Source organism: Scyliorhinus torazame, chromosome 17, assembly GCF_047496885.1.
Source record: "Scyliorhinus torazame isolate Kashiwa2021f chromosome 17, sScyTor2.1, whole genome shotgun sequence".
Lineage (NCBI taxonomy): Eukaryota > Metazoa > Chordata > Chondrichthyes > Carcharhiniformes > Scyliorhinidae > Scyliorhinus > Scyliorhinus torazame.
In genome coordinates this window covers 90,430,633-90,457,250 of record NC_092723.1, presented here as the reverse complement: position 1 = coordinate 90,457,250, position 26,618 = coordinate 90,430,633, and the positions used below count along the sequence as shown (strand labels likewise).

The 26,618-nt window shown below is 47.6% G+C and overlaps 1 protein-coding gene across 12 annotated transcripts in view; it reads right to left on the bottom strand.

Annotated features, from left to right (window-relative positions):
- LOC140393996 (voltage-dependent L-type calcium channel subunit alpha-1S-like) overlaps nucleotides 1-26,618 on the bottom strand; it is an 804,045-nt gene that overhangs the window by 612,689 nt on the left and 164,738 nt on the right. For 11 of the 12 annotated variants that reach the window (XM_072480735.1, XM_072480727.1, XM_072480737.1 and 8 more), the window contains exon 8: nucleotides 20,737-20,962. The exons of the other annotated variant lie outside the window; for it this stretch is intronic. In XM_072480735.1, coding sequence (XP_072336836.1) covers nucleotides 20,737-20,962 — 226 coding nt within the window. The remainder of the gene's footprint in view (nucleotides 1-20,736; nucleotides 20,963-26,618) is intronic. 12 annotated transcript variants of the gene reach the window in all.

Here is a 26,618-nt window from a genome sequence, read left to right as displayed (position 1 = left end):
AGTAGACAAAATAAGAGTAATCGACAGAGTACATTGACAAATGGTACATCGACAAACAGTGAGTGGTTACAGTGCAGAAGAAGGGGCCAAACAAAGCAAATACATGAGCAAGAGCAGCATAGAGCATTGTGAATAGTGATCTTACAGGGAACAGATCAGTCCGAGGGAGAGTCATTGAGGAATCTAGTAGCTGTGGGGAAGAAGCTGTTCCTATGTCTAGATGTGCTGGTCTTCAGACTTCTGTATCTTCTGCCTGATGGAAGGGTCTGGAAGAAGGCAAAGCCTGGGTGGAAGGGGTCTCTGATAATGCTGTCTGCCTTCCTGAGGCAGTGGGAGGTGTAGACAGAATCAATGTGCGGGTGGCAAGCTTGTGTGATGCGTTGGGCTGAGTTCACTACACTCTGCAGTTTCTTGCGATCTTGGGCCAAGATACCAGGCTGTGATGCAGCCGGATAGGATGCTCTCTATGGCACATCTGTAGACTTTTATGAAAGTCGATGCAGACATGCCGAATTTCTTTAGCTTCTGTAGGAAGTAGAGGCCTTGGTGGGCTTTCTTGACTGTGTTGTGGGTGAGGCTTTTCAGAACCCCAAAATGTATCATGGAGTTCAACCAACCTCTCCCTTTAATGGATTTGTTGCTTTTCCTAGCACAGGGCTTTTTCCCTAGGTGTGGGATTACAATTATGGACACGTGCGTTTTTAAACACAAAACACTGTTTATTCCATGAACTCAACTTAACATCTTAAATAAACTTTGGATCTCTTAACACCCCTTACTTCAAAGATAACTCAGAAAATATTGCAACAGTAAATAATTCCTTCAAATGTTTCTTCAAACTCCCAAGAGACTTAACACCTTTAAACTCACATCAGGTTACAGGATATATATATTTACTGTAGAATGGCAGAGACTGTCGCAAACTGGCTTTCTACTTTTAAACTGCTCTCAGCAAAACCAGCCAGGCACTTTTTAGCTGCACTCAGCAAAACCAAACTGCAAAACTTGCAGCTCTCTGGAAACACACAGACACTGCTTTTAAACTGAAACTAAAAACCTGCAAAACACAGGCTGCAAAATGGCTGAACTGAGCTGAGCTCCACCCACTCTATGGCATCACTGTTTTCTTAAAGGTACATTGCTTAAACATCCAGTTCTTAAAGGCACTCTCGTATGACAACTGTTACATCAACGTGGGTGCACCAGGACAAACTGTTGGTGATGGTGACCCCCAGGAACTTAAAGCTATCGACTATCTCCACTTCGGAGCCATTGATGCAGACAGGGGTGTGTGTCGTGCTACGCTTCCTGAAGTCAATGATCAGTTCCTTCCGGACCGGGCATGCAGAAGGAGACTGCGGTTGAGCAGGGAGACAGTGCGACACATCTGCCAGATGATGGCACACCTGGCACCGCGTGGGTATGAGGGAGGACACCCGCTACCGGTGGACGTCAAGGTGACAGTCATGCTGAACTTTTACGCGACGGGGTCATTCCAGTGGCCGAGTGGGGACCTGTCTGGCATCTCCCAAGCATCGGCGTAAAGGTGCATCCACCCCGTCACGGCCGCCCTGTATGCCCAGGCGGAGAAGTACATCGACTACCCTGTGGACCGCGCCCACCAGGATTCCCGGGCAACGGGATTCGCTGCCGTCGCCGGGATGCCCCGGGCCCAGGGGGTGATCGACGGGATGCATGTCGCCCTACGGCCACCAGCAGATAACAGGCCGCTGTTCACAAACAGGAAGGGGTATCACTCCATGAACATTCAGGTGGTGTTCGATCATCAGATGCACATTATGCACGTCTGCACCCGGCAGTGTGCACGGCTCATTCATACTGGCTAACTCGGTGGTCCCCGACATGTTCGAGGGACATCCCCCTCCTGACATGTTCGAGGGACACCCCCCCCACCCCCGGCTGCGGGGCTGGCTGCTGGGCGACAGGGGTTACCCGTAGCGGTCGTGGGCTGATGATGCCTATACTGAGGCCACAGACCGACGTGGAGACCCGCTGCAATGATGCCCATACAGCGACCAGGGGTGTGGTCGAGAGGTGCTTCGGGGTGCTGAAGATGCACTTCAGGTGCCTGGGCCGCTCTGGAGGTGCCTTCCAGTGTGAGACCAGGAGAGTTACCTGCATCGTGGTGCTCTGCTGCGTCCTCGACAACATGCGTAGCAGAGGGGCGATGTGCTCGAGGAGGATGAGGAGGAAGTGCAGGCCTCGTCAGTCGAGAAGGATGAGGGGGAGGGGAACAATGAGCGGAACATGGGCCCTGGCCAGGCATGGGAGGACGCACAAGGTCATCGCCAGGGCCAGTGCACACAGGACGCCCTCATCGAGACATGTTTCACAGACTAGGGGGAGGGGTGTCACTGGCCAGCGGCACGAACACCATGCCACACCACCAAACCCCCGCACCTCCCACACCATCGAACACCCTCACCTCCTACACCACCAAACCACCCGCATGCACACCCCTGTTATATATACCTGCGGCTAGGGGCGCTGGATTGGCAGTGACAGCGGGTCTGGTGTTTGGGATGGAGCTCTGCGATGAGCTCCGTGCTCCACATCGTTTGATAATGTCTGACTCATGCCCACAGTAGCACCTTTGTCATGGGTGTGTCCCTTTAAGAAATCGTTTTGTCTTATCACATGGCTTCAGTGATGCCATTGTGTGGGTGGAGCTGGGCTGTGGCTCTGAGGTGTGACTTATATTTTTGAGTTGGGAGCTGACTGTGGCTCTGAGTTTTACTTTCGCTTTGGTTTTGAACTGGTTTGTTCTGCAGAGGTTGAAAAAAGTGTCTCTCTATCTTCATTTTAAAAGCTGTTTCCAGATTAGTCATAGAGTCATAGAATTTACAGTGCAGAAGGAGGCCATTCGGCCCATCGAGTCTGCACCGGCTCTTGGAAAGAGCACCCTGCCCAAGGTCCACACCTCCACCCTATCCCCATAACCCAGTAACCCCACCCAACACTAAGGACAATTTTGGACACTAAGGGCAATTTATCATGGCCAATCCACATCTTTGGACTGTGGGAGGAAACCGGAGCACCCGGAGGAAACCCACGCACACACAGGGAGGATGTGCAGACTCCGCACAGACAGTGACCGAAGCCGGAATCGAACCTGGGACCCTGGAGCTGTGAAGCAATTGTCCACAAAAGTCCACAATGCTACCGTGCTGCCCCTTTTAAAAATTAAATCTCCTATCACCACCACCCTGTTTCTCCTACATCTTTCCATAATTTATTTACATATTTGTACCTCTATCTCACGCTCCCTGTTGGGAGGTCTGTAGTACAGCCCCAACATTGTTACCGCACCCTTCCTATTTCTGAGCTCTGCCCATATCGCCTCACTGCTCGATGACTTAAAAGAGATAACTGTTTTCTGGAAGGAATTCAAACCTGCTGTTTTGGAAAGGAAACAAGAGTATCCGTACCAAGTCTTAAAGATAGGAAGAATGCCGTGTGCTGGGCCACACCTTTCAAAAGGGGTTTCTGTTTCATGGAATCTTGTTTTTAAATTGGAACAATAAAGGGGAATTTATTAAGGGTCTTTAAATAGATTACTGCAGCTGTGTGGGGTATTTATGTTTGTCGTTGATAAAAATGCTTACTGTGTGTGTTTATAAAAATGTTAACTAAATTTGTAGATAAAGTTTATTTTTTTGATTAAAAGCGCCTAAGACCTTTGTTGAATAACACCTGAATGGCAGGCGCTTGTGCTCATTGTAACCAAAATCAATAAACAGTTGTAGGTCAGGTGAACTCCAGAATATACTTGAGAGTTTTCTAAACCCTGGCCCATAATACCTTCCACCTGGGTGATCCCTGCATGCGATCTGGCCAGTCCATCACATGGCACTGTCGAATCCCTGGGAGGGGTTGTGGGGGACGGTCAGGGCGGAGGTTGGAGGGGGGGCTACACGGTCCACCCACTGGGCTTCACTCGTCCCCCACTCCCCACTCCCACTGGCCAGCACTGACCGCCCCCACACCCATCAGATAGAGCATCAAGGCAGGTTTGAATGGTATGGACATGTGTTTATTGTGAACAAATATAGACAGCCTGTGCCCTAGCCCCTATAACTAAACTGTGCCTTGCACCCATGCCAACTTAAGCGGTGTCTAACTTTCTGGCCCGAACACTATGCCTAGGTGGTTCCCCAGATGGTACAGCAGGAGTGGAGGGGGCGTGCTGTGACTCCTGCCCTGCGACGAGGGTCTCCTTTGGCGCACGTGTCCTGGGGTGGCCCAGCCTGGATGGGCCCAGCTGCTCCTCGGGTGTCCCGGGTAGCGTGGTGCCGCCATGTTCTGCCTGCTGCCCATCAGATGCACCAGAGACAGGAGGGGGAGGAGTCCAAGGTGCTGCGTTGTTCCGACACCTCCCCTGCGGGAGTCACTGGCATGGGCCCCAGCACCTCCTCCTCCCTCGAGATGCCCGGTGGCCCCCCGGCTACTCCATGGGACGGGGGTGCAAGCTCAGCCATCCCCTGAGGCCCCTCCGTCACCTGGCGCTGCCAGTCCTGGAGGCCCTCTCTGGTATCGACAAGGGTCTGAACGTTCACGGCCATGGAGCACAGGGAGTGGCCCATCTCCGTCTGGGATTCCACCACATCACTCTGCGACTTGGCCACCACCCTGAAGGACTGTGCCAGATCAGCCAGGGCCACGTCCCTCGGGGTGTGGGCCATATCAGCCAGCGAGTGGGCCACGTCCCTCTGGGATTGGTCACCGCTCTCTGTGTCTGCACCACGCCGGCCTGCACCTGAGAAATGTCGCTGGCGCTCTCATCAATGGCCTGCTGTGACTGAGCCACGCTGAGAAGCGCCGCTACAATCTCCAGCTGGCTCTGCCACATGGTTGCTTGTGAGAGGGCAGTCCTGTCCTGGGTCTCGGCCCCCGCCTCTTCAGAATGCCCCAGGCCTTGCACATTCTGACCCATATCCGACACCATCACCCCCATTGCATCCACTGCGGACGCCACCTGTGCTGTTATGGCCTGGGTGGCACGCATGACCGGCACCACCCCTGCTTCTGCACGCAGGTGGACTCCTCCACCTGCCCCTGCAGGTGTTGGAAGCCGGCCGGCATCCCCTCCTCTAGTCTCTGGGTCTCTGACTGCATCTGCACTGTGGCTAGGACTGAATGTTCCAGGAGCCTGGGACCCGTCTGGGCGGCAGCTGGTTCCTGGGGCCGGGCTGCCCTCAGACCGTCCGGCCCCTCGGCCGCTCCTACCTCCACCTGCTGCACCGGACCGACTGTGTGGTGCGCACTGGATAGTGTCCCAGGAGCCTCTTCACTAATGTGCCCAACTGAGGTGATAGTCTCTGGAATGGTGGAGGGTGTAGGAGACAGCTGTGACGGAGTCGTCTCGGGAAGAGGACTGGTGTTCGGGCTGCTCTCCCCATTGGTGCTCTGCCGTCCGGGGGGCACCGGCTGTGGCACTGGCTGGGGGTGGGGTCTCTGGATGTACCGGGTCCATCTCTGGCAGGTCCTGTAAGACACAAGACGGCATGTATGGTTAGACAGCCGGACGGGGGTGAGGCGTGAGGGTGAGGTGCTGAGGTGAGGGGTGGGGTGAGGGGGGTGGAGGGTGGGGTGATGGGTTGGGGGAGAGGGGTTGGGGGGGGGTGAGGGGGTTTGGGGGCACACATGTGTCATAAGGATCCGTAACTAGGTAGGGGGTCTCACTTCATTGCGTGCTGCCGACCTCCACCTCGGCGACCTCCCTCTCCTCTGGGCCATTGACCATCCGCCTCTCCTCTCTGACGTCCAGCATGGTCTCCAGCTCAGTGTCACGGAATCATGGCGCTGCTCTCTTTCCAGCCATGTTGGCTGCGATGGTGTGTGTGGGGGAGAGAATCTCTTAAGTGTGGCTGCAGCTGTGCGGCAATCACGGAGCAGGCGAATCCGCCGCCCTTCCGCGTGGAAAGTGGCATTTCCTGTGACGCCCGTGTTAGCCCCTTTGGAGTGGCTGAATACTTTCACCCTATCGCGCCATTTTTGCCGTCGTGAAACTCCACAGTTTTCACGACGGCGTCAGCACTTCGTCTCAGAAATGGTGAATCCATGGTTTCGATTTATTTAGAGAATAGACTAGAAGGTAAGGCAGTAAATAACAGCGGGAAACATTTAAAGAATTTCAATAAGAATTCATTCCTTGGAGAAGCAAAATCTCAACACGAAAGATTCATCTGTGGTTTACCAAGGAAGTTAAGGATAATATTAAATTAAAAGAGTCTTATAATATTGCAAAAAATAACAGCCAGTAAGTATTAGAATTGAGAGTATTTTAGAAATGTAAAGGGAAACAAAGAAGTTGATAAATAGAAAAACAAGAATATGAGAGCAAACTAGCCAGGAATGTAAAAACAGACAGCAAGAGTATTTATAAATATAAAAAAGGATGATAGGAGCTAAAGTAAACATTGGTCTATTTGAAGCAGACGGGAGAAATTAGCCTGGGGAATGAAGAAATGGTGGAGAGACTGAACACATATTTTGTCATCACATACGTAATCACAAGTTACGTAACAAAAATAGAGGGTAACCAAGAGGCGAATAAGAGAGAAAATTTGCATATTTAATACCAACAGAGAAAAACTACTGGAGAAACTGAAGGGACTAAAATCCTGAAAACCCCTAGGATCTGATGGTCTAAACCTGAGGATTTTAAAAGCAGAGATATGATTTTCCAAAATTGACGAGATTGTAGAACAGTCCCAGCAGATTGGAAATTCCACCTACCTACAGTGCAGAAGGAGGCCATTCGGCCCTACCGAGGACCACTCTCCCACCCTATCTCCGTAACGCCACCTAACCTGCACATCTTTGGACAATAAGGGGCAATTTATCACCACCAATCCACCTAAAGTGCACATCTTTGGACTGTGGAAAGAAACCGGAGGAGACGCACACAGACATGAGGAGAATATGTAAACTCCACACAGACAACCACCCAAGGCCAAAGTTGAACCCAGGTCCCTAAGCGCTATGAGGCAGCATTGCTAACTACTGTGCCACGTGCTGTGCATGAAAGGAGAGGGAGAGAAAACCAGGATCTATAGACTGGGCTATAAAGGGGCTTTACACATGGAGACTGGGAGCATGGCTGAGTTTTTAAATTAATACTTTACATCCATCTTTACCAAAGAGGTAGATACAACCCACGACTTGGTGACAGATGAGGAAACTTTCAAAATTGATAAGGAGGAACTGTTAGAGAAACTGTTGGTACTGAAAGTTGACAAGGCACTGGGACCAGATGGGAGGCATCCAACGATATTGAAGGAAGTGAGAATGGAAATTGCAGGGGCGCTGGCCAAAATCTTCCAGTCTTCACGAGACTCAGGAGAGGTGCTAGAGGACTGGGAAATTACAAATATTACGCTCTTGTTCAAAAAATGTTGTAAATATAGTCCCAGTAATTACTGACAAGTCAGTTTAACATCAGTGGTGGGCAAGCTTCCAGAAAGAATTAATCAGGACCGAATTTGTAGTCACATGGAAAAACGTAGGTTGATTAGGAAAAGCCAGCATGGTTTCTAAAGGGGAGATCGTGTTTAACTAACTTGGTGGAATTCCTTGAGGAGGTAACAGAAAGGGTCAATGAGGTTAATGCTGTTGATGTGGTGTACATAGACATCCAGAAGGCATTCAATACAGTGCTTGTGAGAAATGTTATAGCCCATAGAATAAAAGAGACAGTCGGAAAGCAGATACAAAATTGAATGAATAATAGGAAGCAGAGTAATTATCTTTTTAAGGCTGGAGAAAGATTTGTAGTGGTGGTCCATGTGGGGATCAATGACAGAGAAAGAAAGAGAAATAAGGTCCTGCAAGCAGACCTTAGGAAGTTAGGTAGGAAATTGAAAAGCAGGACTTCAAAAGTAGTAATCTCTGGATTACACACAATAGTGAGTATAGGAACAGAGGGTTGAGCAGATGAATGTGTGGCTGGGGCAGGAGGGAAGGCTTTAGATTCCTGGGGCATTTGGACTGTTTCTGAGGGAGGTGGGACCTGTGCAAGTTGGACAAGTTACATCTGAATAGGAACGGGACCAACATCCTCATGGGAATGTTTAGAACATAGAGAACATAGAACATATAACAGTACAGCACAGTGCAGGCCCTTCAGCCCACGATGTTGTGCCGACCATTTAGCCGAATCGAAGATCAACCTAACCTACAGCCCTTCAATTTACTGCTGTCCATGCGCCTGTCTACATAGAACATACAGTGCAGAAGGAGGCCATTCGGCCCATCGAGTCTGCATCGACCCACTTAAGCCCTCACTTCCACCCGATCCCCTTAACCCAATAACCCCTCCTAACCTTTTTAGTCACGAAGAGCAATTTATCATAGCCAATCCACCTAACCTGCACGTCTTTGGACTGTGGGAGGAAACCGGAGCACGCGGAGGAAACCCACGCAGACACGTGGAGAACGTGCAGACTCCGCACAGACAGTGACCCAGCGGGGAATCAAACATGGGACTCTGGAGCTGTGAAGCCACAGTGCGATCCACTTGTGCTACCGTGCTTCCCCTAAGAGTCGCTTAAATATCCCTAATGACTCTGACTCCACCACTTCTGCTGGCAGTGCATTCCACACACCAACCACTCTCTGTGTAAAGAAACTACCATGACATCTCCCCTATACCTTCCTCCAATCACCTTAAAATTATGTCCCCTCGTGACAGCCATTTCCACCCTGGGGAAATATCTCTGGCTATCCACTCTATCCATGCCTCTCATCACCTTGTACATCTCTATCAAGTCACCTCTCTGCCTTCTTCGCTCCAGTGAGAAAAGCCTTAGCTCCCTCAACCTTTCTTCATAAGACATGCCCTCCAGTCCAGGCAGCATCCTGGTAAATCTCCTCTGTACCCTCTCTAAAGAATCCACATTCTTCCTATAATGAGGCGACCAGAACTAGACACAATATTCCAAGTGTGGTCTAACTCGGGTTTTATAAAGCTGCAGCAAAACCTCGTGGTTCTTAAACTCAATCCCCCTGTTAATGAAAGCCAACACACATACGCCTTCTTAACAAGCCTATCAACCTGGGTGGCAACTTTGAGGGATCTATGGACGTTGACCCCAAGATCCCTCTGTTCCTCCATACTTCCAAGAATCCTCCCTTTAACCCTGTATTCAGCATTCAAATTCGACCTTCCAAAATGAATCACTTCACATTTATCAAGGTTGAACTCCATCTGCCAAAAATTAGTTCAAAAGGACTGAATTTGGTTGACTCATTAGGTGCATCCCTAATTGCAAACAGTACAAATGGAATTCCTTTATCCCAATCCTCTAGATAATCTTGACAATAAGCCATCAACATTGTCTTTAATGTCTGATGCCACCTTTCTTAAGCTCTGCTATTCTGGATGGTATACAGTTGATTTAAATTGTTTTATTCCTAAGCTATCCATAATTTCTTTGAATAACCTCGAGGTAAAATTTGATCCTTGTCCCGATTGTATTTCTGTGGGAAGTCCATATCTAGTAAAGAATTTAAGTAACTCCTCCACAATCTTTTTAGCTGTAATATTATGTGTTGGAATGGCCTCTGGAAACCTAGTAGACACATCCATTATAGTCAAAAGATATTGATTCACAAATTTTGTTTGAGGAAGCGGTCCTACGCAATCAATTAGGACCTTGTAAAAGGTTCCTCAAATGCTGGAATGGGTATTTCGGGTGCTGGTTTTATCACTGCTTGAGGTTTCCCTCGCACTTGACATGTGTGACATGATTGACAAAATGTAACTACATCTTTATGTAGTGCAGGCTAATAAAAATGTTTCTGGATTTTAGCTTGAGTTTTCCTTATTCCCAAATGACCTCCCACTGGTACCTCATGTGCAACTCGCAACACCTCCTTTCTCCCCTACCGGCAATACATCTGCCCACTTTTCATCTGCCTGCATATGTAAAGGTCTCCATTTTCTCATCAAGACATCACTTTTACGGCAATAACACTCTGGTATACACTCAGATTCCTCTTCCATGTATGATTTCTGATACAACCGTTTTATTTCTACATCTTTCTGTTGTAACTCCGCCAATTTTCCTGAACTAAAAATATCCGCCTCATCCTCCACCTGTTCAGTTGTCTGATTTTCCACTGGCTTATCAACCACAGTAGGCATCACTCCCACCTGTGATCCAGCTGTATCATTACCCAAGATAAACTGTATTCCTGGCAAGATAGTTTCTCCATTACTCCTACTACCACTTCACCACTCTTCACTGGACTTTCCAACCTTACCTTATATAATGGAACACTACTCCTCTCACCCTGAATTCCACATATTACCACCTTTTCTGGCAACATTCTTCCCAAACTACATAACTCCTCATCTCTTATCATTAAAGATTGACTAGCTCCCGTATCTCTTAATATTGTGACTTCTTTACCTGCTCCTCCTGATACACATGAGTAAACTTTACCCACATAAGTAAATTCTTTAAAGAAATCTGGCACCTTCTTATCAATCACCTCTTGATCAGGCTGTACAATCTTTTGCACCTCCTTCGCTTCACTTGGGCTTTCCTTTACCACTTTAACAAACCCCACTGTCTTATCCTGTTTTACCACATCAGCCTTCCCAGTGCTTTTCTTCAACCACCAACACTGTGACTTTACATGGCCTAGTTTATTACAGTGAAAACATTTAAAATTTTTCATTTATTTTCCACCCTCCTGGATTTCTTTTTTAATCTGAGGTACACTCTCCTTATTATCTCCCATCAGATCACCTTTAGCTTTACCACTTGAGTATTTCTCATGTCCCCAGTTTCTATCCCTCACAGGCTGAAACTGATGTCGGAAACCAAGCTTTGATTTATGAACTAATTCATAATCATCTGCCATTTCTGCTGCTAATCTCGCAGTTTTAACCCTCTGCTCGTCCACATGAGTTCTCACTACATCAGGAATTGAAGTTTTCAACTCCTCCAAAGTATAATTTCTCTGAGAGCTCTAAGTTCATCTCCCTTATTCCTGACACACCTTGCATTTAAACAGACATACTTTAACCCATTCCACTGAGTGCAACTTTGCCCTACTCTTTGTTTCCTCTCTGCTAACCATTGAGGTTGTCTATCCTTCCTCACAGACTTGCTGCATACTATTTCTGCCTGTTCAACAGCTACCCTATTATCCTCTGGTCCACAGCTCTGGGGCGAAATTCTCCGGAAACGGCGCGATGTCCGTTGACTGGCGCTCAAAACGGCGCAAATCAGTCAGGCATCGCGCCGCCCCAAAGGTGCGGAATGCTCCGTACCTTGGGGGGCCGAGCCCTAACCTTCAGGGGCTAGGCCCGCGCCGGACACATTTCCGCCCTGCCAGCTGGTGGAAAAGGCATTTGGTGCCCCGCCAGCTGGTGCGGAAATTACATCTCCGGGCGGCGCATGCGCGGGAGCGTCAGCGGCCGCTGACGGCATTCCCGCACATGCGCAGTGGAGGGAGTCTCTTCCGCCTCCGCCATGGTGGAGACCATGGCGAAGGCGGAAGGGAAAGAGTGCCCCCACGGCACAGGCCCGCCCGCGGATCGGTGGGCCCCGATCGCGGGCCAGGCCACCGTGGGGGCACCCCCCGGGGCCAGATCGCCCCGCGCTCCCCCCAGGATCCCAGAGCCCGCCCATGCCGCCTTGTCCCGCCGGTAAGAGAGGTGGTTTAATCTACGCCGGCGGGACAGGCATTTTAGCGGCAGGACTTCGGCCCATCCGGGCCGGAGAATCGCGGGGGGGGGGGGGCCCGCCAACCGGCGCGGCGCGATTCCCGCCCCCGCCGAATATCCAGTGGAGAATTCGGCAACCGGCGGGTGCGGGATTCACGCCAGCCCCCGGCGGTTCTCCAACCCGGCGGGGGGTCGGAGAATCTCGCCCCTGGTTCCCATCCCCCCTGCCAAACTAGTTTAATCCTCCCGAAGAACTCCAGCAAACCTCCCACCCAGGATATTGGTGCCCCTCCAGTTTAGGTGCAATCCGTCATTCATGTACAGGTCCCACCTTCCCCAGAAGATATCCCAATGATCCACATATCTGAAGCCTTCCCTCCTGCACTAGCCCTGTAGCCACATTTGCTGGTGCTGTTCGGACGGATTAAAACTAAATTGGCAGGGAGATGGGATCCTGACAAGTAGTTCAGAGCGGAGAGAAGCCGAGATGGAATTAAGTTAAAACACCAGCAAACGAGTCTGAAAGACAGAAGTAACATAGGTTTGATAAGAAAGAAGTGAGTGTAGCAGAGCCTGAGGACAGATAGGCATGAGGGAGTCTGATATCACAAATATGACTGAGGCTTGGCTGAAAGACGGGCAGGATCAACAGCTCAACATTCCTGGGCAGAGGCTTTTCAGACGAGATATGGAAGGGGATAGAAGAGGTGTGGGTCACAATATTGATCAAGGAATCGATGAGAGAAGTGAAGAGAAATAGTATCCTGGAAGGGTTATTACATGAGATCTATGATAGAAATAAAAGACACAAAGTGGGCAAACACATTATTGGGTGTGTGCTGTATGTCCAAAAAACAGTCAGGGAAAGATAGAGGGTCAAATATGGAATGAAATTCCAACATTGAGGGCATTTAAAAGTTTATTGGATAAACATATGGATGATAATGGCATAGTGTAGGTTAGATGGTTTTTGTTTCGGTGCAACATCGTGGGCCGAAGGGCCTGTACTGCGCTGTATTGTTCTATGTTCTATGTTCTATGAAATTTCAGAAATGTGAATGAATAACAAAGCAGTAATCGTAGGGGGTTTTCACTCCCAAATATTAACTGGGACAGTCTTCATAGGTAGCGACAGAGCAAAGTTCTTAAATTGCATCCAGGAGAACTTTTTTAGCCAGTACGTGGAAAGCCCAACAAGGGGAGGTGGGGAGGGGGATAACAAGTCTAGACCTAATATTCGGAAATGGGCCCAAGCAGGCATATCAGTCAGCGAGCATTTTGGAGATAGTGACCATAATTCAATTAGATTTAGGATATTATGGAAAAGGATAAGGATGGGCCAGGAATAAAAGTTCTTAACTGGGGAAAGACAAATATTGCTAAGATAAGATACGATTTGGCCCAAGTGGACTGGGAACAGCTGCTTGCAGGTAAATCTGTGTCAGGGTAGTGGGAGGCCTTCAAGGAGGAGATAGCGTAAATATATGGCAAATGGTGGGCCCAAGACCAGAGAACCCAGGATGTCAAGGGACATAAATGTCAGGACTAAGAAAAAAAGGGAAGCTTATGGCAGATACCGAGGGCTCAATAAGGCAGAGTCCCGAGAGGAATGTAAAAAGTGCAGGAGGGAAATTAATAATGAAATTAGAAAAGTTAAGAGAGTGAATGAAAAAGCTTTGGTGAGTAGAATAAAGAAAAATATATAAAGAGCAAGAGAATAACTAGGGAAAGAGTAGGACCAATTAGGGACCATATGGATAATGTGTGTGGGGACCCGGAAGATGTGGGCACAGTCCTCAATGAATTCTTTGCATGGAAATGAATGACATAAGTGAATGAATAACGACGAGTCAGAATACAGGCAGGAGATAGAGAACCTAGTGGAGTGGTGTAGCGACAACAATCTCTCCCTCAATGCCGGCAAAACTAAAGAGCTGGTCATTGACTTCAGGAAGCAAAGTACTGTACACACCCCTGTCAGCATCAACGGGGCCGAGGTGGAGATGGTTAGCAGTTTCAAATTCCTAGGGGTGCACATCTCCAAAAATCTGTCCTGGTCCACCCACGTCGACGCTACCACCAAGAAAGCACAACAGCGCCTATACTTCCTCAGGAAACTAAGGAAATTCGGCATGTCCACATTAACCCTTACCAACTTTTACAGATGCACCATAGAAAGCATCCTATCAGGCTGCATCACAGCCTGGTATGGCAACTGCTCGGCCCAGGACCGCAAGAAACTTCAGAGAGTCGTGAACACCGCCCAGTCCATCACACGAACCTGCCTCCCATCCATTGACTCCATCTACACCTCCCGCTGCCTGGAGAAAGCGGGCAGCATAATCAAAGATCCCTCCCACCCGGCTTACTCACTCTTCCAACTTCTTCCATCGGGCAGGAGATGCAGAAGTCTGAGAACACGCACGAACAGACTCAAAAACAGCTTCTTCCCCACTGTCACCAGACTCCTAAATGACCCTCTTATGGACTGACCTCATTAACACTACACCCTGTATGCTTCATCCGATGCCAGTGCTTATGTAGTTACATTGTATATGTTGTGTTGCCCTATTGTGTATTTTCTTTTATTCCCTTTTCTTCCCATGTATTTAATGGTCTGTTGAGCTGCTCGCAGAAAAATACTTTTCACCGTACCTCGGTACACGTGACAATAAACAAATCCAATCCAAAGTGGATCAGGGTAGGGGACTGTGAAGTATCAGAGGAAATTAATATAGAGAGAGAGAGGAGGTACTCGCAGGTTTAGCAGCCTTAAAAGTGGATAAATCGACAAGTCCAGAGAAGATGTATCCCAGGCTGTTGAGGGAAGCAAGGGAAGAGGTGCCAGGGGCACTGGCAGTAATTTTCAAATCACCTCTTGCCACAGGTGAGGTGTCAGAGGACTGGACGATTGTTAACATTGTTCCATTCTCAAAAAAGACCAAGAGGTTATAGGCCAGTCAACCCCACCTAATCTTTTTGGACACTAAGGGCAATTTAGCATGGCCAGTCCACCTAACCTGCACACCTTTGGACTGTGAGAGGAAACCGGAGCCCGGAGGAAACCCACGCAGACACGGGGTGAACGTGCAGACAGTGACCCAAGCCCGGAATCGAACATGGGGCCAGTAGCTATGAAGCAACTGTGCTAACCACTGTGCTACTTGCCCTTGGCAAGTCCTTGGCAAGTCGGATTTAGGTGAATCCCAAGGCTTTTTATTCATATGTAAAAAGCAAGAGGGTGGCCAGGGAAAGGATTGGACCACTAAAGGACAGTGGGGGGAATCTATATGTTGAGCTAGAATAAATGGGTGAGGTGCTAAATGAGTACTTTGCATCAGTGTTCACCAAAGAAGAGGACTTTGTGAAGATGATTCTTGGGTCGGGTGTGTGGACAGCCTGGGTCATGTTGACATCGAAAAGGAGGTATTTGGTTATTTAAAAGATATTAAGGTGTGGGCCGGATGACATTTACCCCAGGAAACTGAGGGAAGCAAGGGAGGAAATTGCTGGGGCCTTGACTGACATCTTTGTATCCTCATTGGCTACAGGTAAGATCCCAGAGGACTGGAGAATAGCTAATGTCATACTGCTGTTTAAGAAAGGTAGCAGGGATAACCCTAGAAACCAAAGGCCGGTGAGCTTCACGTCGGTAGTATTATTGGTGAGAATTCTTAGGGACAGGATTTATACCTAACTAGAGATAAATGGTCTCATAAGCGATAGACAGCATGGTTTCATGAAGGGAGGTCGTGCCTCACTAACTTGATCAAGTTTTTTGAGGAGGTGACAAAGTTGATTGATGAGGGGAGGGCGATGGATGGTGTTTTCAGAATTTAGAATTTACAGTACAGAAGGCGGCCATTCAGCCCATCGAGTCTGCAGCGGCTCTTGGAAAGCCCACACCTCCACCCGATCACCATAACCCAGCAACCCCACCCAACACGAAGGGCAATTTTGGACACCCAGGGCAATTTAGCATGGCCAATCCACCTAACCTGCACATCTTTGGACTGTGGGAGGAAACCCACGCACACACGGGGAGAATGTGTAGACTCCGCACAGATAGTGACACAAGCCGGGAATCGAACTTGGGATCCTGGAGCAGTGAAGCAATTGTGCTAACCACTATGCTGCTGTGCTGCTCCATGGACTTTCAGTAAAGTACTGGCCCTTAGAAAGAGCACCCTACCTAAGACCACACCTCCACCCTATCCCTGTAACCCAGTAACCTCACCTAAGCTTTTTGGACACTAAGGGCAATTAAGCATGGCCAATCCACCTAATCTACACATCTTTGGACTGTGGGAGGAAAACGGAGCATCCGGATGAAGACTGTCAGCAGGATATAGATTGGTTCGAGACTAGGGCAGAGAGATAGCACACGGAGTTTCATGCGGACAAATGTGAGGTAATGCATTTCAGAAGGTCTAATACATGTGGTAAATATACAGTAAATGGAAGAACCCTTAAGACTATTGACAGGCAGAGGGACCTGGGTGTACAGGTCCACAGGTCACTGGAAGTGGCAACGCAGGTGAAGAGCTATACGGCGTCCTTGCCTTCATCGGCCGGGGCACTGAGTATAAAAATTGGCTTGTCATGCTTCCGCTGTATAGAACCTTAGTTAAGCCAAACGTGGAATATAGTGTTCAATTCTGGTCGCCACATTACCAGAAGGATGTGGCTGCGACCTGATAGAAGTCGACAAAATTATGAGGGGCATAGACAGAGTGGATAGTCAGAAGCGTTGTCCCAGGGTGGAAGAGCCATTTGCAAGGGGACATAGGTTTAAGGTGCGAATGGCAAAGTTCAGAGGGAAGTGGGTGCCTGGAACTCACTGCCGGAGGAGATGGTGAAGCAGGTACAACAGTGACATTTAAGAGGCATCTTGACAAATACATAAATAGGATGGGAATAGAGGGATATGGACCCAGGAAGTGTAGAAGGTTTTAGGTTAGACAGGCAGCATGGCTTGGAGGGCAGAAGGGCCTGTTCCTGTGCTGCACTTTTCTTTATTCTCTGTTCTTTGATTAAGACTACTAGCTTCCAGGATCAGAGTTGTATTGTTCTAACAGGGAGGCGAAAGCCATCCGGTGGTAGAAAGGCATAAGTGCTTCAACCTGAGCACCCTGTGTACAGCACCGTCTGGTAGCCGACGACGAGAACTGCACCGACCTGGAATTTTAAACCAAAACACCATCTGGTGGTCAAAGGTCGTAATTGCGCCAACGCGAGTAAACCAATTTCCCAGAGACTGCAACCACAGAGTGAAGACTCATCGCAGACCGAGCCCTTTAATCCCAGTTTTATTTTATTCCTCGCCGACCCTTACCTGGTGTCTGTCTTGTGTGTGTCTGGGACGGGATCTTGGGATTAGGTAGTCTGGTAGGCGGTTATTCTGTTATTTCCTTGCATGTTCATCTTTTCTCCTTTTTTATTCATAAATAGTTTGGTCATGTTTTACTTAGAAATCTGGTGCCTATAACTCATTGGAGCAGTCAAGGGTTAAAGATCTTCAGGAAATACAAATTATTGGTTAATTCATTTATTTGGGACTTCGGGATCTGTGGGGCTGGAATTGACCGCACACTCACCCAGGGTGTTGTAACACTACAGCCTCAACATTCCCTTTGAAATGTGAAGTCCAGAAGTGATCACAGCACTGCAGCTGAAGCCTAAACAGCAAAGGTTCAGTGTAACCTCCTCACTTTTGTAGCCTCTGCCTGTTTATCCCATATAACAGCCTTTTCAAGTTATCCTGTCAGCTCAGAGTATGTGATGTTCACCCCCAGAACTCTCTGTTCCTGCAATTACTTTTACAATTACATCCTTTTCTTGATTTTGTTCGGCTCAGTATTCCAATCACAGTCTCAGATAGAGGAAGCTGACTGTTCAATAATTAAACTCCAGGCTCGGGCCCTTTCTCCTCACCCATCCCACAGTACTTTTGGCCCAAGAAATATCATGCCCTTTAATGGTTGCTAAAATTTTTAACCATGTTTAATCTTTGCCCCTTTAATTATGTATGATGTTTGTTTTTTTCAGTGAGGCATCCCTGGATTAACTGGTTGGGTGAGTAAGTCTGCGATTCAGTGAGACTGGAGACGTGACCGTTATTTCACAAAATCACAGAATTGTTAGTTATTTGACCCACTGAGACCCATTTAGTCTGCACTGACTCTCTGAAGGAACATTCTACCTAATCTCACTCTCCTGCCTTATCCCCATTGTAAACATCCTCCTATTTAAACCCTGTATGTTCCCTGTTTTACCCTTTTATTTATTTTTTGCTTTTATAATTTTGATCCATGGACAATTAATGGACCTTGATTTTAATGCAGGCTTTGCCTTTAATTCAAGTCGGAGAATCAGTGATGACTCAGTTTGACTGACTTGGCTGGCAGCCAATGAACTGGCTCGAAATGCTGGGCTTTGTCAATAACCAGAGGTGTCTGGTTCTAACTTATTTGGAATGTTTCTCAGTGTGTTAAGGCTGGGTTTTTAGTTTTGCTGCTGGATTTGAAGCTGAAAGCGTTTGATAAGGTTCCCCACGGTAGGCTATTGCAGAAAATACGGAGGCTGGGGATTGAGGGTGATTTAGAGATGTGGATCAGAAATTGGCTAGCTGAAAGAAGTGGTTGATGGGAAATGTTCAGAATGGAGTACAGTCACAAGTGGAGTACCACAAGGATCTGTTCTGGGGCCGTTGCGGTTTGTCATTTTTATCAATGACCTAGAGGAAGGCGCAGAAGGGTGGGTGAGTAAATTTGCAGACGATACTAAAGTCGGTGGTGTTGTCGATAGTGTGGAAGGATGTAGCAGGTTACAGAGGGATATAGATAAGCTGCAGAGCTGGGCTGAGAGGTGGCAAATGGAGTTTAATGTAGAGAAGTGTGAGGTGATTCACTTTGGAAGGAATAACAGGAATGCGGAATATTTGGCTAATGGTAAAGTTCTTGAAAGTGTGGATGAGCAGAGGGATCTAGGTGTCCATGTACATAGATCCCTGAAAGTTGCCACCCAGGTTGATAGGGTTGTGAAGAAGGCCTATGGAGTGTTGGCCTTTATTGGTAGAGGGATTGAGTTCCGGAGTCGGGAGGTCATGTTGCAGCTGCACAGAACTCTGGTACGGCCGCATTTGGAGTATTGCGTACAGTTCTGGTCACCGCATTATAGGAAGGACGTGGAGGCTTTGGAGCGGGTGCAGAGGAGATTTACCAGGATGTTGCCTGGTATGGAGGGAAAATCTTATGAGGAAAGGCTGATGGACTTGAGGTTGTTTTCGTTGGAGAGAAGAAGGTTAAGAGGAGACTTAATAGAGGCATACAAAATGATCAGGGGGTTGGATAGGGTGGACAGTGAGAGCCTTCTCCCGCGGATGGAAATGGCTGGCACGAGGGGACACAACTTTAAACTGAGGGGTAATATATATAGGACAGAGGTCAGAGGTAGGTTCTTTACGCAAAGAGTAGTGAGGCCGTGGAATGCCCTACCTGCTACAGTAGTGAACTCGCCAACATTGAGGGCATTTAAAAGTTTATTGGATAAACATATGGATGATAATGGCATAGTGTAGGTTAGATGGCTTTTGTTTCGGTGCAACATCGTGGGCCGAAGGGCCTGTACTGCGCTGTATTGTTCGATGTTCTATGAAAGTAATCTCTCTCATGCGGACAAATGTGAGGTAATGCATTTCAGAAGGTCTAATACATGTGGTAAATATACAGTAAATGGAAGAACCCTTAAGACTATTGACAGGCAGAGGGACCTGGGTGTACAGGTCCACAGGTCACTGGAAGTGGCAACGCAGTACTCTATGATGAAATCTCTCTAAAAATCTAGTGTAAGAACTCTTCTCCTCCCAGCAAGGCTGGATGTCATTTTAGTGAAACTGCAAAGGATTGAGATTAAAATTCAGGCTGGAAGTTGGGTTTGATGCGAGACCAAGAGTCTTAAGAGAGAAGTAGACTCAAAGGTTGACCTTTGAGTTGAAGGCCCAGTTTAATAAATGTGAATGTGTCTCTCCAGAAGGAATACTACTGCCTGTGAATACTAAATGAATGTTTCAGCAAGAAGAGCACCATCAACTGTACACCAGTGGCTTCAATCAATCAGCATGCTGGGAGGAAAGCCTGCTACAAATAATTCATAATCTTTATGAGTGTAACAAGTAGGCATACATTAAAACTGTAATGAAGTTACTGTAAAATACCCCTTCAACATAAAAAACCAGAACTCTTATCCTTTTACCTTAATCCTTATTATTTTTACCCCTTTCCTCTCCTCTGTTTATCTAGCTTGTAGAGGGTGTGACTGAAAAAAGGGGATAGTAGGCTAGCTTGCCATTATTCCATTGTAATTACTGCATATCTCATCTTTATTTGTGTTATAAAGAAACAGTAATTGTGTTTTAGCTTACAAACCTGGTAACTGTAAATTATTGGGCAGCCAAGAGCCAAAGATTTTGGGAATTATTTTACGAATTACTAGTTAATTCACTTCTGTTGAGACTCCGGGACATGTGGAGTTACAATTGACCACACACTAGCCCAGGGTGTCATACACCATAACCTTGCACATTCTCTGTCTTTTCAGTTAGCAATCCAATTCCCTTTTGAATACGTCAATCAAACCTGAATCCAACACCCCTCAGGACATTTGTTTCAGACTCCAACCACCCTCTGGGAGAAAAAGCTTTTCTTCACATCCCTTTTATTCCTTTTACCCATTATCTTAAATCTGTGCCCTCTAGTTCTTGAAGCTCTATTGATTGGGAACAGTTTCTCACTATTTACCCTGTCCATACCCCTCAGGATCTTGAATACTTCTATCAAGTCTATTCTCAGCCTTCTTTTCTCCAGGGAAAACAGTCCCACTCTAATCTATCCTCACAGCTACAGTTCTTTACTCCTGGAATCATTCTTGTGAATCTACCCTGTACTATCTCCAATATCTTCACATCCTTCCTCAGTATGGCACCCAGAACTGGTTGACTTAGTGTTTGTTGACTTCAAACTTCCCACAAACCATACCTGGTGATTTTGAAGATCCTCAGGAGTCGGATACATCGGAGGACAGAGATTCCTAGAGGGGACATTACCCTCACTTCCACCAGAATAGTCTCCAGGATCCCAGCACACACCACAAAGCAGTCAAATCGATTAAACAGAGACACAAAGTAGGCCTGGAGGCCAAGACTGTACATCTTCAAGACCATCTCCACCGTGAACAGGGCTAACAGCACCTTGTTAGCAATGTCTACAATATGAGTAAAAAATAGAGAGGGAGAATGACCAAGGGGTTAGAGAGAGAATAACAAAGACCGACACATAGAGTGATATTAACAGAGAGAGAGAGAGAGTGGGAGCACAGCTGATATCACTAGGCTGTGCAAGTGGAAATGATGATTACCAGGGGGTGAGAGTGGGTGACTGTTATTGAGGCCAGGGATTGTGGGAAATGGATGTGACGTTTACTATTGTAAAGGGTTCTATTATCAGGATAGAACTGGGGAGAAAGTTAATGTGGGAGTGGCTGGAGGGGAAAGTATCAAACCTGCTCTTCCACCCTCTCAGGAAGTGCATTACATACTCCAGCCACCCTCCTGGTGAAAGTTATTGTCCTTCATAGCACTTCTACTCCTTTTGCGCATTATTTTAAATCTGTGCCCTTTAGTTCTTGATTTAATCTTGAGAGGGAAGAGTTTCACATTATTCACCCTGTCCATATCCCTCAGGAAAGATCTTGGGCGAGATTCTCCAACCCCCCCGCCGGGTCGGAGAATCGCCGGGGGCTGGCGTGAATCCTGCCCCCGCCGGTTGCCGAATTCTCCAGCACCGGAGATTCGGCAGGGGCGGGAATCACGCCTCGCCGGTTGGTGGCGCCCCCCCCCCCCCCGGCGATTCTCCGGCCCGGATGGGCCGAAGTCCCGCTGCTAGAATGCCTGTCCCGCTGGCGTGGATTAAACCACCTCTCTTACCGGCGGGACAAGGCGGGCTCCAGGGTCCTGGGCGCGGGGGGATCTGGCCCGGGGGGGGGGCTCCACGGTGGCCTGGCCCGCGATCGGGGCCCACCGATCCGCGGGCGGGCCTGTGCCGTGGGGGCACTCTTTCCCTTCCGCCTTCGCCACGGTCTCCACCATGGCAGAGGCAGAAGAGACCCCCTCCATTGCGCATGCGCGGGGATGCCGTGAGTGGCCAATGACGCTCCTGCGCATGCGCCGCCCGGCAATGTCATTTTCGCGCCAGCTGGCGGGGCACCAAAGGCCTTTCCCGCCAGCTGGCAGGGCGGAAGTCAGTCCGGCACGGGCCTAACCCCTCAAGGTAAGGGCTCAGCCGGTCAAGATGCGGAGTATTCCGCACCTTTGGGGCGGCGCGATGCCGGACTGATTTGCGCCGTTTTTGGCGCCGGTCGGCGGACATCATGCCGATTACGGAGAATTTCGCCCCTTGAGTGGGCCGAGGGGAGTGCTCTTTCGGAGGGTCTGTGCAGACTAGATGGACCGAATGCCCTCCTTCTGCACTGTAGGGACACAGTGATTCTATGATTCATAGAATGGTGATTGGAAGAAAAGTCGGGATGGTTGTGTGTGGGGGCGGTGTAAAATACAAAAACATTTTTATTGGCCTGGACTACATAAAGATGTAGTTAAATTTTGTCGATCATGTCACACATGTCAAGTGATAGGGAAACCTCAAGCAGTGATAAAACCAGCCCCCTCAGTACCCATACCAGCATTTGAGGAACCTTTTACAAGGGTCTTAATTGATTGCATAGGACCGTTTCCTAAAACGAAAAGTGGGAATCAATATCTTTTGACTATAATGGATGTGTCTACTAGGTTTCCAGAGGCCATTCCTGTACGTAATATTACAGCTAAAAAGACAGTGGAGGAGTTACTTGAATTCTTTACTAGATATGGACTACCCACAGAAAAACACGCGGATCAAGGATCAAATTTTACCTCAAGGTTATTCAAAGAGGTTATGGATAGCTTAGGAATAAAACAATTTAAATCAACTGCGTTCCATCCAGAATCGCAGGGAGCGTTAGAAAGGTGGCATCAGACATTAATGACAATGTTGAGGGCTTATTGTCAAGATTATCTAGAGGATTGGGATAAAGGAATTTCATTCGTACTGTTTGCAATTAGGGATGCACCTAATGAGTCAACCAAATTCAGTCCTTGTGAATTAATTTTTGGTCATGAGGTAAGAGGACTACTTAAATTGATTAAGGAAAAATTGAGCGAGAAATCGGAACTTACATTATTGGATTACGTGTCAAATTTTAGGGCACAATTAAATAGAGCAGGTGAATTGGCTAGGCAACATTTGAAAGTTGCATGAAATGTGATGAAACGGGTAGCAGACAAGAAAGAAAAAGTTTGTAGTTTTGCCAGTGGAGATAAAGTTTTAGTATTGTTACCAGTGGTAGGTGAACCTTTAAAAGCAAGGTTTTGTGGACCTTATCAGATTGAAAGGAAATTAAGTGAGGTGAATTATGTGGTAAGAACTCCAGATCGAAGGAAAACTCACCAAGTGTGTCATGTGAACATGCTTAAAAGGTACTTTGAAAGGGAAGGAGAGAAAAAGAAGGAGATTTTAATGATTCTAACTCAAAGTGACGAACCAAATCCAGATGACTTTGAGTTTGACATACCTCAAATTAAATTGGAAAACAAGGATGTTCTTAAAAATTGGATAAATTGTTGAGTTACTTCCAGAGGAAAAACGGACTGACCTGAAAGAGTTATTGATATCACATGGGCAAGTTTGTAGAGATAAATTGGGAAGTACTAAAATGGCTATACATGATGTAGATGTGGGAAATGCTGTTCCAATCAAACAACATCCATATAGGCTTTACCCTTTAAAATTGGCACAGGTTAACAAAGAGATTGAAAGAATGCTTAGAAATGGCATAATTGAAGGGGGTTGCAGCCAATGGAGCTCACGAATCGTGATGGTACCCAGTGACAAGAGAAAGGTTAATGCAGTTACAAGAACAGACTCTTATCCTATCCCACATTTGGAGGATTGCATTGAGAAAGTGGGACAATCAGCTTTTATTTCCAAACTGGATTTACTTAAAGGTTACTGGCAGGTACCTTTATCCGAAAGGGCGAAGGAGATTTCAGCTTTTGTGACTCCAGATGGTATATACCAATTCAAAGTTATGCCATTTGGCATGAAAAACGCCCCAGCCACATTTCAACGGTTAACTAACAAAGTTGTTTCAGGATTACCCAATTGTGCGGTATAGATCGACGATCTGGTAATTTTCAGCCAGACATGGACAGGACATTTAAAACATCTGATGGAGTTATTCGATCGACTTCAGGAGTCGGGTTTGGTGATAAACTGAGCCAAATGTGAATTTGGAAAAGCCCAAATCACTTTCCTTGACCATACAATCGGACAGAGTCGAATGGTCGCACGGGATGTGAAAACAAAAGTTATTGAGGAGGTTCCAATACCCTCGACACAAATGAAATAATGCGATTTCTTGGCATGAGTGGATTTGATCAACATTTGTACCAAATTTTTGTAGCGTGGCTGCTCCATTGATGGACTTGTTGAAGAAACGTCGAAAATTTCAGTGGACAGCGGAGTTTCAACAGGCAATTGAAGTCCTAAACATAGAACATAGAACATAGAACATACAGTGCAGAAGGAGGCCATTCGGCCCATCGAGTCTGCACCGACCCATTTAAGCCCTCATTTCCACCCTATCCCCGTAACCCAACAACCCTTCCTAACCGTTTTGGTCACTAAGGGCAATTTATCATGGCCAATCCACCTAACCTGCACGTCTTTGGACTGTGGGAGGAAACCGGAGCACCCGGAGGAAACCCACGCACACACGGGGAGAACGTGCAGACTCCACACAGACAGTGACCCAGCAGGGAATCGAACCCGGGACCCTGGCGCTGTGAAGCCACAGTGCTAGCCACTTGTGCTACCGTGCTGCCCATAAAAGCTGTGATACCAATGCTCCTGTGTTGGAGAATTACAAGGGACTCTGTGATCAGATTGAATTAAAGTATCTGACTTTAAAGAGAAATGCTGAGGCGTAGAGAAATGGATGGATCGTGCAGAGACCTTCTTGTCCAAAGAGACTGTCAATCGAGAAGGATTCCAGTTGGAGGAAGAAGAACAAAAATGGACTACGTTATTATTAAATGTTTGCGTGTTTTGTTTTGTTAAAAAAAAACGTATTTCATTGTTCAGTCCATAGTTCGTAAAGGAAAGTAGAAAGGTGAAAAATGAAACCATCTTAAAGTTGATGGTTTATTTTTTTTTCTTGGGGGGATGTGTCATGTGAGAGTACCTTTAAGAAATGGGTGTTTTTATAGAATAGCGATAGTGGGTGTACCTTTAAGAAATGGGTGTTTATTACTGCAGTGATGTCAGAGTGTGGGTGTAGCTGGGCTGTCTGTCGGCTTATACTTTCGCTTTGTACTTGCAGCTACCGGGTGTGTTTTCGTTTCGATTTGAGAGCTGGATAGCTGCAGGCAAGGCAAGCAGCTGTTAGGATCTCTCTCTGCAGACAACAGACTGACTTCAGCTCATTTGGGGATTTTAAAGTGGTACATGTCTCAGTAGCAAAGTTAAACCTCATGTCTTTCTGTACAAAGCGTTCTTTTTTTCTATCTTATGGATGTTGCAAGGAAAGATTAAGAGTTACTTATAGGGTACTGTGTTCTTTGGGGGATTTATTGGTGTTGATAGTTGTTAAGATGTTTACTGTGGGTTTATAAAGTGTTGACTGGTTTCATAAATAAACATTGTTTTAATTTAAAAGTACTGTAAATCTCTGTTACATCACACCTATAAGGTAGGCTCGTGTGCTCCCCATAACCACAATCTATTAAAAGTTGTGGGTCAGGTGAACTCCATGATACACATTTGGGTTCTCTAAACCCTGGCCCATAATACCACCTTAACCTTGTTGAAGCTCGCCCTCCTCTTATCCAGCTCTGAGCACCCAGGTTCTGGTATACACGGATCTCACCACCTTCCCAGGCTCAAGGCCTCGTCTGCCTGGCCCACCTCATGATACGCTCCTTATCAAAGAACCGATGCAACCCCACCACCATCAACCTCGGTGGCTCGCCCCCTTGGCTCACGCAACTTCCCAAGCAGCTTCTCAAGCATCTTCCTCACGTACGCACCAGCATCCGCTCCTTCACACCCCTCCGGCAGACCTACAATCCGAATGTTCTGTCTGCGTGATCGGTTCTCCAATTCCTCCATCTTCTCCTGCAGCCGCTTCTGCTGGTCCCGCATCAGTCCCATCTATGCTGCCACCGAGGTGGACTATTCCTAATGCTCCCCCGCCTGCTCCTTCAACTTCTGGATCACCTACCCCTGGGCTACCAGTCTCATGTCAACGCAATTAACCACCGCCTGGATCGAGTCCACCGCCCGGGCCAGGTCCTCCAAACTTTCCTTCCGTTGCTGTGTGAACTTCGTGTTCAAGAAGCTCACCAGCTGCTCCGTCGACCACAGAGTCGGAAGGGCCGACCCCTGCCCCTCCGCCACCTCCGCGTGCATTGCCAGCACCACACCCACTCCAACCAACTGATTTCCTCTTTTTCGGGCACTTCTGGTCCGCAGCTCCATAAACTAGGCGGTCAATCTCCCCTGCTCACACTCCTACACCTTTTTCCTTCACAATTCCAACTGCAAGCCGGGGAAAAGGCCACAAAAAGACCGCCACGAGCGGTAGCCATGTGCGACCAGTCACTCCATGGCCGCCACCAGAGGTCCCTCCATTGGGTTTCTTAACGCACACCATCGAGCTGACCCAATCGGTATGTTCTGCGATCTTGGAAATAATTCCAAGGTGCTGCATGTGTTCCAGTTCTTGCTTGAGACGGTCACGTAACGGAGCAGGAACTCTTCTTGGA